The following is a 19186-nucleotide window of genomic DNA, read 5'->3' as shown; positions in this document are numbered from 1 at the left end:
ATCTCTTTTAATTTACTAATACTAATTTGATACTACCTGGGTTACACGTGTTATGTTATATAGTTTAGAAAGAGAATTTATTTGTTAAAATTAATTATAAAAGTTTAAAAATACAACTTTAATATAAAGTGTAGATTAAAAAAGAAACAAGGGTCGGATCTTGAGTTTATCCAATACTTCTTCAACAACCCCCTCATGAGGTTAGAGAATCTAAGGGTCGGCTTTCCTGGGTGTTTTGAACAAGAAAAGATCATAGTGACTAAAGGTTTAGCATTAGAACTTGAACTCTTTAGGTTTTCAGAAGAAGAAGTGGCACATCTATCTCTTTGGAACCCAAGATCGAAAAAGAGATCAATGGCCAACTTGACCATTTAATCAGCAAGCACTTGCTGTTAATATTAATTTATTTGAGTAATGTTGTGAACAATGCTTATAAAATAGATCATTGGGCTAGCGTTTCAGTCATCGGAAGGAACCTCTTTCTTTTCCCTTTTGAAAAATTGATTGATAAAGAATGGTTGACCAATGCCAGTCCATGCTTTGTTTACAAACATCTCCTTGTTCTCGAGGAACCTAGGGTCAATATGAAACCATACAATTGAATAGAGAATGATTTTAAATTCCAACAGACTCTCACTTACACTAAAATTCATAGTGGGATAAACCAATGTTGAATTTAACTATGAGAGAATAATATATATATGAGTACAATAAACATATGAATACAACAAACAGAGGCATATTCACAATAAGTCTCTCACTTGTCCTAGTTTCAAACATCGTAGACCTAAACTCTATAGGTGACCTTAAAAAACTTTAGCCATGAGAGCTTTTATAAAAGGAACAACAATATTTTGCTCAAAAGATATCTAGCCACCACAACATCTCCACGATGTACAATTTTTCGGATAAGATGGTACTTGCATTCGATATGTTTTCTCCATTTATTGCTTCTAGGTTCTCTTAAATTTACAACTGCACTGCTATTGTAACAACATAAAGTGATTGACAAATGCATATTTAGAACAACTTTCAGGTCTGTTAAGAATTTTATCAGTCATACTGCTTTATTTGCCTCTTCACAAGCAACTACGTATTCAGCTTCCATTGTGGAGTTAGCTATACAAGTTTGCTTTACAATTCTTCACACTACCTTTCCTCCATTTAGAGTTAATATTGATCTCGATGTAGACTTTTTAGCATCTTTATCAGTTTGAAAATCAGAATCAATGTATCCATTAAGAAGCAGATCCTTTGCACCATATACGAGTATGTAGTCTTTTGTTCTTCTAAGATATTTTAGGATATTCTAAATAGTTGTCTAGTGATCACATCAAGGATTAGACTAATTCCTGTGGACGATCCTTACTAAGTAGCATATGTTAGGTCTAGTACATAACATTGCACACATCATACTTCAAAAAGCAGAAGCATATGAAATATGTCTCACAATCTCAATCTTTTGAGGTGTCTTAGAGTATTGTTACTTTGACAAATGAATTTCATATTTATATGACAGCAGATTAACCATTTTTGGTATTTTGCATTTTATATCTAGACAATATTTTGTCTATATATGATGCTTGAGACATGACTAGTGTTCTCCCGAATCTTTCATTTAAAATTGCATAGTTAGTCATTCCTTGATGTCATTAAGATAACCTACATCATTTCAAATGAGTAGAATATCATCGACATACAAAACTAAGAATGTTATAATTAAATCGTCGACATTTTTGTAAACACAAGGTTTGTCAACATTCTTCTTAAAGCCATAAGACTTGATCGCAGCATCAAATCTTATATTCCAAGATCCATATGCTTACTTCAACCCCTCTATAACCCTTTGACACAAGTCAAGCCTTAAAAGTTTGTACTTTATCGATTTGATCTCGTTTTTTTCTTGTAGATCCATTTATAAACAATTGGTTTTATGTCATTCGGTTGATGTACTAGGGTCCATACATAATTAAAGTACATAGATATCATTTTGATGTCCATAGCTTTGATTCACTAGTCATGGTCCACATCATTCATCACTTGTTTATAGGTTGATGGATCGTCTATGGTATGATGACTTGAGTTTCAGTTAAATTCAAGTAGCTATCAAGCTAATGAACAACCCTTCAATACGTCGAGGCACTCTCAACTCTCGAGAAGGATGTGATTGACCAAATTTACTAGTTTTGTTAACTAATTTAGTGCATAAACTAGGTTTATCTGTAACGTTTTTCGAAATCTCATTAAATACTAGCTTACTCCTAGGTTGATGATTCCTGATGTGATCTTCTTCTAAGAATGTGGCATTTGTCGATAAAAATACTTTACTTTCTTGAGGATCATTAAATAAACCACTTCTTGATTTCTTTAGATAACTTATGAATAGGCATAATTTTGAATGATGTTTCAATTTCTTAGGATTTTGCACCAATACGTGTGTTGGGCATCCAAAAATCCTAAAGTGTCGTAAACTTCCTTCATGTCCTTTCCATAGCTCATAAGGTGCTTCTGAAACACTTTTAGAGGGAACATTATTTAAAATAGAGACAACTATTTATAAAACATATCCTCAAAAGGGACTTGGCAACTGAGCAAAGCTCATCATAGTGAACCATGTCCAACAAGGTTTGGATTGGACGGAGGTCATTACTATGGTAGGTGCTAAGTAAGTGTGAGCTCTGTTTGACTGTGTGTTTTCTTGTGGATATAGATCACGTGTGAGCTATTCCAGGCCGTGTATTTAGCATTCTACCTTATTCGAATCAAATGAAGGTTTCTATCGTGGCGGGTACTAAATACGTGTGAGCTAGTTTTGGCCTCATGATTCTTTGATCATGTGCAAGCTATTATTGGCCGTATATTTAGGCACCTTGCCATGGTTGGATTGAGTATGGGTTTGTTGACTTGACTTGTGGTTTATAATATGATGTAATGATGACATTTTAATTACTGCTTCATTATCGATACATTTTTACACATTGTTTTAGTATGTTTTATACGAGCTTTTAATTTTAAAGAACTTGCCACTCACTGAGTTTTAAATCACGTTTTTTAGTATTTTTCTCTCCCCCCAGATAGCGCTCAAGGTCTAGGCTTCTGTTGAGCTTTCCCCTCACCATTTATAGATTATCGTTTTCGTATGTATATACTCAAGTTTGTATTACTTCACGAAGTAGTTAGAAGTAGCGAGATTTATGCTATGGATACGTGATTTGAGATCAGATTTATTAGTAAACTGTTATTCTTTGGTAACTAATTATCTAGTTTGGTTATAAACTTTTCTTGAGACTCCCTATAATGGAATAATTTGGATTAGTGTGTGGTGAGACACACTTGAGGTGTTGAGTTTGAATATTGTATATATGTATATAGCTAGAAGTGAAAAACTCTACCCTTTTCAGGTTTGGCTATCCCAAATTTTAGGGGAGATGTTGTCAAAACTTTCATAGAATTTCTTAATATGATTTCTATAGAACTAAGTTGGAAAATGTCGTTTACAAAAGTGTCTTATCATGCCATAATTTAGGTTAGAAAGGAAAACCTAAATCGGGGTGTGACAGTTCAAGTTCCGGAGACACCATTTAAGGGACACACTCATCTACTTACCCTAAAGTAGGGAAGAAGTGAATTTCATCTTATGTAATTATGCTTCCAGCTCCCCACTTGGTCTTGTTCCCAAAATGATAAGCATATTGAGTTGGCAATCTGGCCACTCTCGCCCATACAAATGAAAGGACAATCCATCATGAACAAGAGTTCATAATACACTCGAGATTAATACTAAGTTACTTAGATCATTCTAATGAAATAGAAACACAACTAATTAACAGAGTTACATCTAGTGATTATTATTTTGTGGTCCGATCTTATGCAAACTCATTGCATAGGATACCCTTACTTGCATGTCACCTACATAAACGCATTGGATCATTGCATTTATATCAAATAAAAAGTGAGATGTATTCATAATGTTACCAAAATAAGGTACCCAGTCTTTTCCCTATACTATATACCCTTTAAGCTAATCTCGAACATTGATCCCTACATGTCTCTACATACTGTTCAAGACTCATCAAACAACTTAAGATATTAGTTTATTGAACTTAGGTTATTAAGACAACTAATAATATAATCAATAATATGTATTGAAACTATAATAATAACACTTTATTAATAATGGTCAATTTGATTACATTTACAATCTACGAGTTTTAGAACATAAATCCCAATATACCCAACTCCGGTCCCACTACTACAAAAATTGGTTTACTTGACGTGAATACATTGTCAAGTAAACGTATACTTGACGTTTTTAAAAGCGTCAAGTAATCGACTGTCAAGTATAGACGATGATAGAGCAAGGAGTTTCAAGGGGGATTAGGTGGGTTTTCATTTTCTAGGGAGGACAGTATGGAGGAACAATGATGGACCCTCGTTCAAGCAAACATGGTTCCTTTGTCCAAAAGTTTGAACCAAAGTTGCAGGTTGGAGCAAGGAAAGAATTCCACGATCAATAGCCTTCTCTTCCTACACAATACAACAATCAAGATTCAAGAGAAAGGATCATTGCATTTTTCTCTCAGCCACAACAAGTGATGATAATTCACATACTTGAACACAAATCTAGTCTAAACACTATTAATTTCATGGCTCAAATATTGGATCACCACTAAATCAACAAGTTTAATTAGTTAAATAATATATATAACCATTTATAAAAATTCTTAATGCACTTATTTTATGGATTTGAAAATGAGCACAAACCAAAAAATGAGCACAAATCCTCGTAGTCTTAAGCCAAATTTATCATTAATGCCATTACAAAAACAATTCATATAAGAAACAAAATGATTAGAAAAAATCACGTACCTTCTCTCTTTTATGCATGAGCATTGCTAAGCGTAGACGTAGAAATCCTAACAAAATATGCAACACATAATCTCTAAGAAACCTAGGGCTCACATAACTACACACTAAACTAAGTGAATGAGTTGATGACCATAATGAAACTCCAAGTATCGAGGCAAAGATGAGAAGCAAAAATACTAGATTAACATCGTAATTACATAACGATTAATGACTAAAGCCCGATTCACAATATTCAACCCCTTAAACGAACAACACTCTGTCCTAATCATTCTAAATACCAAAAAACAAACAAAATAAACCAATAAGATTGTACTAACCAAGTAGCTTAACCCTAAACCAATAACTAAATATTTCAAATATGAAACCGATCCACTAAACAAAATAAAAAAATAATATATCCTTAAGAGAAAATTTAAACTCACTCTTGCGGTCAATCATTTTGAAGGAAACCATATCTACTCAAAACTATTAATTCACCTTTTTGCCTTCACTACAAAACAATTCAAAATGTGAAAAACAAAATAACTAGTCGATCAAATAATCAAACAAGCAAAAGAACTCCAATCGACAAAAATTCTAAAGTTCGTGTAGCAAATTGAGAAAATTCGTACAAGATCTAGAAAGGTTGTACAAGATAAATCTGTCTTATGCAACAATTAATGACCAGTCCAACTAATAGCAACCAATAAAATATAAGATGTGAATTCTAGTATTCTATAGGCTTTTGCATCATCTGCCAAGAAAATCTAAAAAGCCATGACCCTAATTAACACAACAACTTTAAATGTCTTTTACTTACGAGAGAAATATAACCGATTGCTTAATTTGGAACAATTAACATTGTTAAGAAGGGTAGTTAAAAGCACAAAAAAAGAAGAAAAAAAAGAAGGGCTAGTTAAAGATGTAGACATCTATACCTTTAAATCTCCTTTCAAGATCCAATAAGTATTCATCCACTAGCTTGATATTAATCCCTCACGAGTGAACCTAAGTTATGTAACAAAATACATGAAAAATAAATTCATCCTACATATTAAAAATTGTTAGTCACGTTGAATGGAACAAACCAAGATTTTAGAATCAAGCAAACATTTTCCGATAGCAATAGTTAGTACTCTTCCCTTGTACAAAACAAAAAGTTAATCTTCATGGACTAAAAAGAAGGTCCATATTATGTTTATCTTCCATACTTTGAATAATTATAGAAAGTGTGGAGTACTTATCAAACCTACAATCTCCAAAAATCCAACCTCATTTTTCCCTCCAAATATGTTCTTCAATTTCTCGTCGCAAACTATGACTTTATTGTTGCTTGGTTTCTAAAAGAATAAAGAATATAATTTAAAAGAAAAACAAATAAACAAAACAAACTGACACGACTCAGGGCTTCTGTGCTTCAAATCACTAATTTGCGAGACATCAAATATCATAACCAAGTTATGTTCTTCAAAAAATTCAAAGTATGGGAATACAAATAATGTTTCCAATTAGTAGTGAAGAAAGAAAATTAGAAAAACTATAGCTTTGCAAAATCGATATATCCTTGCACACAATGTAATCTTAAAAAAACATATAGCAAAGTAATCTTGAAAAAAAATACAATTCAATTATAGGAATACATTAACCTTGGTTTCACACACAATAACAATATACTAATCTATATCAATATCTTATACAATCAAGCAAAATGTTGGAGGCTTTGAAATCTTGATAAATAAACTAAAGTTAAACTTACTTAGGGTGAGCTGCAACGAATGGAGCACTTACGACGAGTTTGGTGAGCAAAGGAGTGGCGGCCTCCAACGACGTTCAGATGCTAGCAGATAGCAGTGGCGTTCGGCGACATTCAGATGGTAGCAAGTAGCAGCGACGTTCGAATGGTGGGTTGCGAGAAGAGGAAGAGGGAAATGGGGAGGATAGCGGCGACATTTGCATGGTGGGTTGCGATAAGAGGAAGAGGGAAATCGAGAAAGGGTAGCGGCGGCGTTCAGATGGTAGGTTGTGAGAAGAGGAAGAGGGAAATCGGAAGGATAGTGGTTGGGTTGTGTTCTGTGAGAAGAGGAGGCGGCAAATTGGGGGGAAATGTTGTATGGGAGAGAGAAAAGTGGGAGGGAAAAAGTAAAAAATGAGGAAGAAGTAAAAAAGAAATTAAAAAAAACATAAAAAAATGATTATGTTTTTTTTTTTTAAAGAACATAAAAAACTGAAATTATATTTTTTTTTAAAAAAAAACATATGCTCATGTTATTTTCGTTGTCATATGTATAAATTTTGAGTCGTCATAAATGCATATAAAAAATTTAGTGTCTTTCGTCACGTAAATTAAGTTGGCATAAATATGTCTAAAAGGCGTGGGATCTTTCGCCACGTAAATTAAGTCGACAAATGTTTAAAATATTTATCCACACATGATACTTGACCATAAATTAAAATAAACGTTGGTAGAAATCCAACTAAAAAAATTTAAAAGAGGGAAATAAAAAGTATTTTTATATTTTTATACTTGACAAAATAAAAATGTTAACTATACTTGACATGAAAAAGATGTCAAGTAAAAGTTGCATTATACTTGACACTAAAAGACCGTCAAGTAAATTATGCACTATACTTGACGTGGAAAAAAACGTCAAGTAAAAGCTAACGTAAAATAATTCAAAATTTCATGAAATTTTGCTGTATTCAAACTATACTTGATGTTTTGTTCGCGTCAAGTAAAAGTTCGTTATATTTGACGTTTTGTTCATGTCAAGTAAAAGTTCGTTATACTTGACATTTTGTTCTCGTCAAGTAAAAGTTCGTTATACTTGATGCGAATAAAACGTCAAGTAAAATCTCTCTTATACTTGACGCGAAAAAAACGTCAAGTAAAAACTAATGTAAAATAGTTTGAAAACTTTCGTGAAAGTTTCCCCTTTTTTAAACTATACTTGACGCTTTTCTTTTGAAATGATCATTACTTGACGTTTTTTTAATAAAAATGTCAAATATGTAAAAGTACATAGTGTCAAGTAAAGTAGATTTTGTAGTAGATCCATTCATATTGGACCTATCGCCCAAGTACAACTTTCTTAACCTCAAGGCTTTATCCTCTTCAAACTGAACATGTGACTTTTCGGCCTAAACCTTAACCCCATGATGGTATCAAAATCTTTTCGCTCAAATGAGACCTTTTAACTAAAGTAATTTAAAAGAGATTACATCGTCCTATTTGTCATCCACCTCACTCAAGAGGATGTAGTGGCAATGCGGTCCATTAAACACCAACTTGACCTCCAGGAAATGACTGAATAAGGTTTTCTTGAGCATGTGTATCTGCTTAGGTGTTAGCTTATTTTTTTATGTCTGACATTGTCTTCACTAAGTGCGAACTTGTCAGGTTGGCTAAGAAAAAGTCTTTAATTAGAGTTGATTTGTGTGACCAGAGGCATCTGCAAAACAGAAAACACCATGTCATAAAGCACAATCAAATACCTGTCCTAAGACTAGGAACAATCTTGGCTGATAACAACATGAATTACCAATTGAATTCAAATAAAACTATTTCACCGAGACTCCATGAGATAAGGGTTTTACATGCATTCTATAATGTATCTAAGCTAAATCTTAGGCAAAATAGTCCCTGAGATTACCCCACAAATGCATGTGAACTGCAACAAATCTTGAAACTCCTTCAACGAATCTTGGGACAATTTCATCGATATCCACCGAGATTCATCATCTGTATGGACCTAGATTGATGAAATTGTCTAAATTCATCAAACGAAATCACCTACATTAACTTAGAATTTAGTTCACACTCAACTACATCATAACACCAATTACAAAATTTTCCATTCGGCTCAAATTTCACAAGAAAACAATCTAACATTAACTAAAAACTAAATGCTAAAACTATGGAATCGTTCAAAGGAATTCACCTTCAGATATTTAAGTCCAAGGATGACTTCTTGAAACTTTGTAGCGCAAAAATCAAATAAATTTCTTCAATTTTGGGAACAAACTCGTTCAGTTCTTGGTCAAAATGAACACAATGTTTAGGGTTTAGAGTTTTATGAGAATATCTAAAATTCAACATTCACGTTTCCAAGAAAATTCTCCCAACTTCTTCCTCTTCTTTTTATTTCATTTATTTTTTAAAAATAATTTCGTGGGAAATATTCATACTGACCCTCACTTCAACTTTTTCTTTTTTTGTTGCCCTTAACTTCATTCTTTTCAACTCTTACCAAATTTCTTAATCCTTCACTCAAACGAATTTGATTCTAAAATTTCTTATCAAAATGTTAAAAATTTGTATTCCAAACTTTCTTTTTCAACCCCAGAAACATTAGTGTAAATAAAAAGAAGAAAGGAATAGAAGCTTACATCAATTGAGAAAATGAAGTAAACTACGAAGGAATAGGAGCTTACATCAATCGAGAAAATGAAGTAAACTGGTAATGTGCCAAAATGGTAATGATGAAAATGTCGAAGGAAAAGTGATATTTTGAGTTCTTTAATAAAATATCAATTTATCATTTTGTCTCTAATTAAAAATTAAAATCATAGACGTTAAGGAGTAACTATTTTATTTGGTAGCCTCGTGAATCACATATCCAAGTCACGCAAATAAAATTATAATCGACAAAAATAAAATATAAAATTTGGAAATATTTTCCGATTCTCGTATATAAAAGTTTATTTCACCTATTATGAAACAGTTGGGTTTGAACATTTTTAGATAATAGAATCGAATATTTTATTTAAAAAAAATGAAATTAATATAAATAAAAGAAGGATATTAAATGAAGGAAATTTAAACAAAGTTGATTTGAAAAAGGAGTTAAGGGTTGCACATTGGACGACACATAATAACCCGCTGGCAATGATTGTGAGCCATCATCACCGACACTATATAATATCATTATATTACCACCAACATAAATTGTTTTTCTAATTTCTCATTTCAGGCCTTATTTATTTACTACTAGAACTGAGGAATTTAGAAAAAAAATATTCACCTTTCCTTCTCATTTTATTGTCTTACCAACTTTATTCCTATTTAAAGTTTTACATTGAGATCCAACATCGTTTTCATCTATTCAATACTAGGCCATGCTATTCTCATTCTCAATTTTTTAGTCGGTACTCTCTATCTTCCTATTTAAAGTGATATACCCTTTTCTTTTTATTTATAATTAAACACAATTTTAATGAATCCTAACTTAAACATTATTTAACTAATTCACTTCTAAACTATTTTGATAATAAATATCATCACTTTTAAAATAAATCTAATTAAATTAAGTTTTTTTTCAAGAATAATAAAAAACTATTTGGTCAACTTTACTATTTTTTCCAATTCCTATTTAATTTTAATGTAATATTAAATCACTTCCTTTAAAAATTAATCACCTTAAAGTTGATTACTCTCAACAAAATATATATATATATATATATTTTACTAATTTATTTGTCTTTATAGGATGTTCAAATTAGGTAAATATATATATAATTGAAATAAAGAGTGTATTTTATGAATGCTGAACAACCAGTTTAACAACACAACACTAAAGGTTGTAATAATAACGACAATAATAATAGTAATACAACAATATTTTTACATTTAACCCTCCGTAGTAAAAAAGAAAAAAGAAAAAGAATTGAAAGTAAAATACAATACAATACAGAAAAAATAACAGCATCGTTGTACAAAATTAAATCCACCAAAGTAAAAAAAAAAAATTATAAAAAAAAATAGCACGTAAAAATATAAGCATCTAAATAATGACAACCATATCCCTAAGCTATTTAAGTTGTTCTATACCACCTAATTTTGGTTGGATCCAGAGCAATGCGGCATCGTCAAATTGGAACCCTAATCGATCTTCGAATTCATCGGCATGATATTACGCGATACAAAAAGAACAATTGGATACAAAATCAATGGAGGAAGAAGGGCAAAGAAGGATGAGAGATCGATTAATTAGGTTCTGATTCCGCTATTGTTGTTGGGGAAATTGAAGGATCGATAGTTGGGGGTAGTTTGGGGGAGGGCAACATCAGAGCCAATGAGCTTTCTGATTTCGGATCTGAACTTGAAGAAGACGTGTTTCCAACTACCTCTGTTTTGAGATCCAAGGATTTTGGATTCCTCTTCGTTCATCTCCAGATCTTTAGCGAAGATAGGTTTGCGAGAAAGGATCCAAGCCCAGCCCCAGTCCCACCACTTTCTGACGGAGGAGCCGGCGAGATCTCCGAATGAGGACATGGACTTGGATTTTCGAATGGCCCAAGCAGTGGCAGGGGAGGAGATTGGCTGAATGCGGAGGGAAAGAGAGGAGAGGCGGCGGCGGAGGGTTTGGTCGGAGGGGGAGTCGGTGTGAGAGAGGGGGAGTGCATCGGGGAGGGGTCTGGAGGGGAGAAAGGAGCGAGTCTTGGTGAAGGTGTGGACGACGGAAGACATGGTGGTGGAATGAGGGCCGGAGGAGGGAAATGGAGAAGAGGAAAGGGTGGGAACTGGGAAATGAAAATGAGAAGAGAGAGTGTATTTTGTGAATGTAAGTAAAAACAACAGCTGGATCACAGCCTGTTTTATTCGCTTAGCGGTGGGGGGTTGGGTTGTGGGATGATTATCGTGGGGCCCTTTCTCTTTCTTTCTTTTTCTTTTTCATTTTTTCTCTTCATCTCCAATTCCTGCTATTTTAAAAAAATAACGCGCAACCTAGGGTAGGTGAGAAAGTATTCTCTAAACTAGGGTACTCAAGTTATGTATCCCTCTATCAGTATTAAGTCGTAGATCTCATACACGACAACGTATTTAAGTTGCACTTTCATGTTCTTTAGTATGCACTTTAAGAAAATGGAGATCTTCCGACGTACTAAAGCGTCCAGACAAATAGCAAAAACGTCGGAAGGAGTTGCGACGATGGATAGAGCGGACGACGATCTCTCTCTCGTGGCCTCTTCCTCTTTTTCTTTCAATTTGAGTTATGTGTTCTATGAATACAAAACTCAAATCTGTAAGGGATCTCCCGACGCACTTCATAAACCTCGGGCAATTCACCTATTACCGATGTCCTAAAGTACAATATCGAAAAAAATATTCTTCATTTGCCACGTTTCACTAATGGCCTCGGAAAAAGTTTAATTTTTTAAAAAATTTTAAACTTCTTCTGATGCCATGCATAACGGCATTTGAAAATTTTTAATTTTTTAACTTCTAACGGCGTTGGAATAAGTTTAAGTTTTTAAAAATTTTAAATGTTTCTCGATGCCGTTATGCATGACGTCGAAATTGTCAACGTTTTCTGACGCTCTACGACATTGAAAAAAGCTTTTTCTTTCAACATCTTTTATCCCGACGTCCGTGTTGTACATCGAAAAATACTTATTTTCTTGTAGTGATGCACGAAGTTGTATACTCCGTTCATAACTTAAAATAGAAGTCATGGACGGGTACACAACTTCTTCATAGAAAAATGCTCACATCTCTTTCACCATAACCATTGCGCCTTTTCTCCTTCTTTTCCTCCATCGTTTCCTTCTCTTCCACCATCATTATTGTCGCCATCGTCTCTTCTTCATAATCGTCATCGTCTTTTCTATCTCAATCAAATATGTTCATTTAATCATCACTTGCTTAGGATTTCTAAGGTATAATTATGGTATATTTTTAACATATATTTTTTTATTCATAAAGTTTTTTTTAAATAATGGTTATTTTGTAAAATATCATAAAAAATAGGATAGTGAAACTGTGTACATGATCCATGACATACACTTAACAAGGTTAAGTGCATGGTTTTGTTTATATAGTGTAAATGTAATTGTTTGATTTATAGCTTGATGCATACTTTAGGATTTAATGTATATTTTAGGGCTTAAATTCATAGTACTATAGTGTGGATATGTAAATTTTAGGGACATTTTTTAAAATATAAAAATAAATTAAAATATTTACAAGCTATAGCAAAATTTTGAATTCTATCGATGATAGTCTTCTATCACTGTAACATATATCAATGATTATTCGTGATAGAATTTGTTATAGGTTGTAAATATTTTGTAAAATTTACTATTTTCGAAAATTCTCCTAAATTTTAGGGCTTAAATTCATAGTGTTTATTGTGTAATTATTTGATTTTATAATTTTGCACTTTTGTTTCATAAATAGGACGTTGCATTCTTTTATATAATTGTGGCCTTGATGTATTGATATGTAAATTTTTTAACTTACAAGTGTGTGCATGTTTTGGAATGAAAACTTAGATTGTTTAAATTTGGGGTTTTAATGGATTAGACAAGTAGGCTTTGTTTGATTATAGTATTGTTGAAATAAATGGTGCTTCTGATATATTTCGAACTTTAACAACCGATTAAATATGTCAATGCGACCTAAAGATCTAGTTATTCTTGAAAGTAATGATGGGGATAGTGATATAGATGTAGATGTTGATGAATTATTTGGAAATGAAGAAAATATAGAGGATGAAAATGAAACGATGCCATCTGAGATGTTTACAAAAATAGATTGGGACATTTTTTATTCTGTCTGTGAACAAAAGTGAACATTAGGAGATAGGAATATATCTGTAGACACACTACTACAAAAATTGGATTACTTGACACTAGCAGTTTTTACTTGATGTTTTTGTTATGAAAATGTCAAGTAACAACCATTTTAAAGAAAATACGTCAAGTAAACTAGTTAAAAAAGTGAAGATTTCATGGACATTTTTGGACTATGTTTTTGTTAGTTATTACTTGGCGTTCCATATGTTTAAGTATAATTAACATTTACTTAACGCAAAAAAGTGTGAAGAGTATTGTTGATTTTTATTTGACATCTCTTAAACGTCAAGAAAGCTAAAATATTTTTTTTCTTTTTTAGCCAAAAAATATTTTTCATTCCGTTTTTACTTGCGTCAAATAATTTTCAGTTTTTTTTAGGGATTTAGATGAAAGTTTGAGGGAGGCGCCCCAAACTCTTAAATCCCTCCCGCACCAAATTGCATGACTTTCTATCTCAATCTCCTTACCATTCACTCCCTTCTCATCATCTCTTTTTCTATTCTTTCTTCCTCACATGAATACTGACACTCCACGAAATAGGCGACTGGATGCAAACATCGACACTCCATGCAAATGATGACCTTTGCTCCTAAACATCGACCTTCTTTGGCTGCTTCCAAACTCTAATTTCACTATCATGTGGCTAAGCCCTAACCTAATGCAAACATTTAAAGGTATTGCATGAAGAAGATCTTGTTTAATTCAAAAAGGAATGTTATTTGAATGTAAAAAAAATCTTCAATTGGTCGTTAAAATGTATTGTGTGACAAAACATTATGAGATTGTTGTAGTAAAATCGAACCAAAATATGTGGTATGTTAGATGCTAATAGTGGAAAAAGGGTTATGACCGGAGGTTATGGAAAAGTACATGCAAGAGTCACAGAATGTTTGAAATTACTAGGCTCGAAGTTTTTTGTGATTGGGAGAAATCATATAATAAGCTTTCATACTTATTGAGTGCAGTTGTAAATTGCAATTCTGGAATCGAGTCGATCGATATTTTCTTCCATATGTTGTACCTGGTACGACTAATTTTGGAAGAGCTTTCTAATAATTTGGCTCTGCAATAGAGTGTTAAAATATTGTAGGCCATTAATTCATATTAGTGGAACCCATTTGTATGGAAAGTATAAGGAAAAATGTTGACTACTTCTTGCTTTTGATATTATGAAAGAAAAAAAATGACTTCGATTGGTCATAGTTTCTTAGGACATTGCGTGTATACGTCACTAATTGAGATGATCTTTGCTTGTTCTCTGAGAAGTATTTGGTCATTTTTTTGCCATTAACAATGAATATGTAGGTTTGAGTGAACCTTGAGAGCACCATTCATATTGTCTTTGTCATGTTGCTAGCAACTTTAATACAAAATGCAAATCCAAGCAACTGAAAGATTTGATGTTTAAGGGAGGTAACCAACACCAAAGGCCTTGTAAAGTGCATGAAAGAATTGAAACAATTGAACTCGAGTGTCTTGAGTATTTTGAAGATATTGACTTGAAAAAATGGACACACAATCACATGATAATGGGTATCGATATGGGTGAATGACAAACAATGCAACTGAATGCATGAATGGTGTTTTTAAAAGAGATAGAATGTTACCATAACTTCTTTGATTAGATTGATATTTTATCACACGACTCTGTATTTTAAACATTGAAGAGATGAGATAAGTGAAACACTTGATCGAGGAGATGTGTATACAAAATATGTGATGAGAAAACTTAAGAGGTGGAAGAAATGAGTTTCTACACATTCAATGACATCCATTGATAAAGAAACTCAAACACTTGAGGTACATATGGAAATAAGTATGACTTCTCCATACAAGGGTTAACGCACACAAGTATTAAGTTTGACGGAAGGGACGTGTTCTTGCAACAAGTGGCAATCACTTAAGATTCCATGCTCACATGTAATAGTAGTTTGTAACTAAATGCATTTGAGGTATGTACCTTATATTGACAAATGCTAATTATTGTCCAACTTCAAGTGTTTTTATGATGGTTGATTCCATCCAATACAACATCTAGATTATTGACCAGAGATATCATTCACAGAAGTTCTCTCAAATGCATGCAGACTTATAAGGTAGAAGGACATAACAGACGTACTTGTTCTCTAAGTATAGTAGATACTTCATCTTTAAGACATTGATGTGCAATATTTTTAATCGATAACTTTTACGTTGGATCTTCCATTTTTTTATGCTAGTAATGAATTTTTTTATGTTAGTAATGAAATACTTCTATGTTCTAACTGTTCCTTATTTTATTTTTTTTAGGAAATTTGCACAATGGAATCTGACCCTATTAATTTTATACTGTTGTATCAACAACTGTCTCATCTGTCACAATCTGTATGTGATACTTTCTCTATTGTGGTTTTAAGTTGTCGGAAGACTAAGGCAGCATCCTAGCGCATTGTCCCTTTTGATCAACATATTGTGCCATGTGTAGAGGCTAATGGATTTTCTGAGGTCTCTTCAAATTGGATTCATGCAATTGGATTGGCAACCCATTACTACTTGAGTAGAGCAGTGAAGATTGAAGACCCACATATTTCATATGTCTTGTTGTTAATGTACCATCACGTTGCAGGACGTTACAATCCAGTTGGGGTTACCGATGGACAAGAAGCCTGTTGTGGGATAGTTAATGTATGACTAGAAACAAGTATGTGAAGATTTCTTGGAAGTTCTATCGCTTGACATGAAAGGTCAAAAGTTGAGCCTAATTTAAATAAATTATTTTTAAAAAATGGAGGTAAATTAAGGGATGTTTAAATAAAAATTTGTTTGCTTCTATAAATATATATTAGAAGTATTTCTGTTAATTTTAAACTACTATAGAAGAATAAAAGAATGGGTGGGTAACCAAAGTTAACTTAGGAGAGGTGGCCATAGTTTCTCATATAAATTAGGAAAAGGTTAACCATTTTAAACATTCAAAATCCATTTTTCTAAAAGTTTGATGTTAAACTTTTATTGAACCTATTTTACAAGTTTATTTTATTACAATACAAAAAAATGGGGTTTGATATTTCCCCAAATATTTAATTATTTCATCACATCATCAAAGACAACTAATTCATCCCCTGTTATATATATATATATAAAGACCAAAATACTCTACCTAGTTGTCCACTCGTTCCATGTGCCATTATACCAAATTTTGGGGGATAAATGAATAATATATTATAACGAAAGAAAAAAGTACTTGTAGTAATGAAACACCTCAATCATATTCATGAAATCTGATCATTATTACTATTTATAAAGTATTGTAATGTTGCCAAAATATTGCCATCAGTGAAAGTATCAAATGACGAGGGAAAAATAATATTATTTAGGGGAAAGACACAAAATTATATCCTCTCCTAATTCCTAATAAGTAACACCACCTAACAACAATTTACCTATTTTAAATTAGTCGTATTTAAATGTTAAATTAGAGGTTTTCTCCAAACAATAATAAATGAGAAATATAATATATTACAAATATTAAATAAATACATCTTCATTATCTATCAACCTTAACTCTATATAGCATAGCAGTTAATCACGTGTCACTCTCCATCTCAATGAACTTATATGTAATGTATCTTTAAGATGTAACCCTTAGTGACACATTCATATTTCGAGGATTTCCAAATAACTTTGAGGAAGCAGGCAAATTTGAGATTTTTCATTTTCTTTATTTTCTTTATTTATTTATTTTAGTATTATATTTTAATAATTACCAATAAAATCATCATAAACCTTATTTATTTCTTTCATATTTCTTTCTCCTTCACGTTTATGTAAATTTTGCCATATATAATTTTGTTTTAATTTTTCGTTGAAGTTTACGGTCTATAAAAAGTACAGTAAACGCATATTCCGATCATCTCCTTCAACTTAATTTTTAATGTTATTAATTTTGTTTTTAAAATTGTGAGCTATAGTATATAGTATATAATAAACGTATTTTCCCTTTCTTATTAAATTGCAAATGTACAACATATAAAATATCAGATAGTTTATAACATATATCATTAAGCATTAAGTATCATACACATAATATATAATTAAGTAGCACACATAATATTTCATACATGTTACACTATATATGAAATATTATTAAACATTAAACATTAAGCATTAAGCATCACACATATGATATATCGTTAAGCAACAAACGCATAATATATCATTAAGTAGCCAAACACATAATTTATCATATATTATACAATATAAATATAAAATATCATTAGCAATACCTTATACACATCCTCCCTCCTAGATATGTTTTTCCCACCCTTCTTTTTCATTTTAACTTTATAAATAATAACCGCATATATTTTAAATATTACAAAGTATATCCATAAGTATAATAGACATAATATATGATATACTATATAGTATATGATGTATATCATTCAGTCTCTTAGTGATCTATTTGAAGTTCTCTTTCTCTTTTCTTTTTTCTCTCCACTTGTTTTCTTTTCCCTTTTAGTTTCATTCTTTTCTCTCCACATGTGATGATCTACTTTTTTTATTTCATTCTTCTATTTTTTAGTAGTTAGGAGCAAAAAATATTACGAGACCACGGAAGGACGAGTCTTATTAAAAAAGAAAGGTCTAAAGCAATATTCAATTATTACTAATAAATATAAGTAGTTTGATCAGGGCTGTGTAAAATTGAAGCCCACTAGCACATTTATGAAAAAGAGATAACCGTGAGAATGACAAAATTTAGTATAACAAACTGAAAAATAGCAAATCTAAAAAATATTAAGATTTTTGATAAAACCAGCGGATCTATAATTTTTTTTTTTTTTTACTTTTTTTTACCCGTTTATACTCCTTCGTAGGGCAATACATTTTTTTTATAGATACAATGTATTTTCTATGATGCAAAGAATGAGACAAAATTTCATACATACACAAATACAATTATTTTGCAAACTACAACCAGTTTTGAAAAATCTTAAATAATTTATGATATTTTCGGGCTTGACAAGATTTTTCCAACATCCTCTAAATATATGCCTATTTTGAATTTTGAATTTTTAGTATTTAAATAAAATTAATTAACATTTACTTATTTAATTCATAAGACTTAGGTTTAACAAGGATTTCTCCTAAAAAATGGCTAAGAGAATTTCAACTGATTCATTGTATTTCATAATATTTTGAATTCAAATATTACATCATATCCCTAAAATAATAGCAAACATCAATTCAACATTTTCGTATTACTTATATTTTAAATTATTTAAAAACTTATCAGATAATACACAGTACGTATGATTAATAATAAAAAATGGCTAAGAGAATTTCAGTTGTTCCGACTCATTTTATTTCATAATATTTTGAATCCAAATGTTACGTCATATCTCTAAAATAATGGTAAGCATAAATTTAACATTTTTGTAACATTTTTATATTCCAAAATATTTATAGAAACTTTGAATTTAAATACCTCCGAAATACGTTTTGTTAATAACATTTTTAATTAAAAATTTTATTGTAAATGAAATTCACATTAATGGTTCAGTACATCAGATACAATATAATTTACATACACATTATTTATCTTATCAATAAAGTACTCAAATAAAAAATCTCTTTAGAATTTAAATACACAGTTCTTAGAAGTTACAAGTCACTGATAACAAACAGATCTAATTTGTTCATAACAAAAATATATATACATCTCATTTATGATAACATAACTAACCTATTTCATGCCGTTAGAGTTATAAATACCTTGTAA

At 31.5% G+C, this 19186-nt stretch overlaps 1 protein-coding gene and 1 long non-coding RNA gene across 2 annotated transcripts; both read right to left on the bottom strand.

The window, feature by feature from the left end:
* Window positions 1-4151: 4151 nt before the first annotated feature.
* Window positions 4152-6997, bottom strand: LOC116404463. The gene is made up of 3 exons (XR_004217302.1): window positions 6605-6997; window positions 5787-5856; window positions 4152-4527 (listed from the first exon to the last, which is right to left on the bottom strand). It is a non-coding gene; the product is annotated as an uncharacterized LOC116404463 (long non-coding RNA).
* A 3383-nt stretch (window positions 6998-10380) lies between these two features.
* On the bottom strand, window positions 10381-11422 carry LOC101213314. The gene has a single exon (XM_004151598.3). The coding sequence runs from the start codon at window positions 11312-11314 to the stop codon at window positions 10835-10837; it is 480 nt and encodes a 159-aa protein (XP_004151646.1). The 5' UTR covers window positions 11315-11422; the 3' UTR covers window positions 10381-10834.
* Window positions 11423-19186: the final 7764 nt, after the last annotated feature.

This window comes from Cucumis sativus, chromosome 6 (assembly GCF_000004075.3).
Source record: "Cucumis sativus cultivar 9930 chromosome 6, Cucumber_9930_V3, whole genome shotgun sequence".
Taxonomy (NCBI): domain Eukaryota; kingdom Viridiplantae; phylum Streptophyta; class Magnoliopsida; order Cucurbitales; family Cucurbitaceae; genus Cucumis; species Cucumis sativus.
The sequence above is the reverse complement of the archived record's forward strand: the minus strand, read 5'-3'. Positions and strand labels throughout refer to the sequence as shown.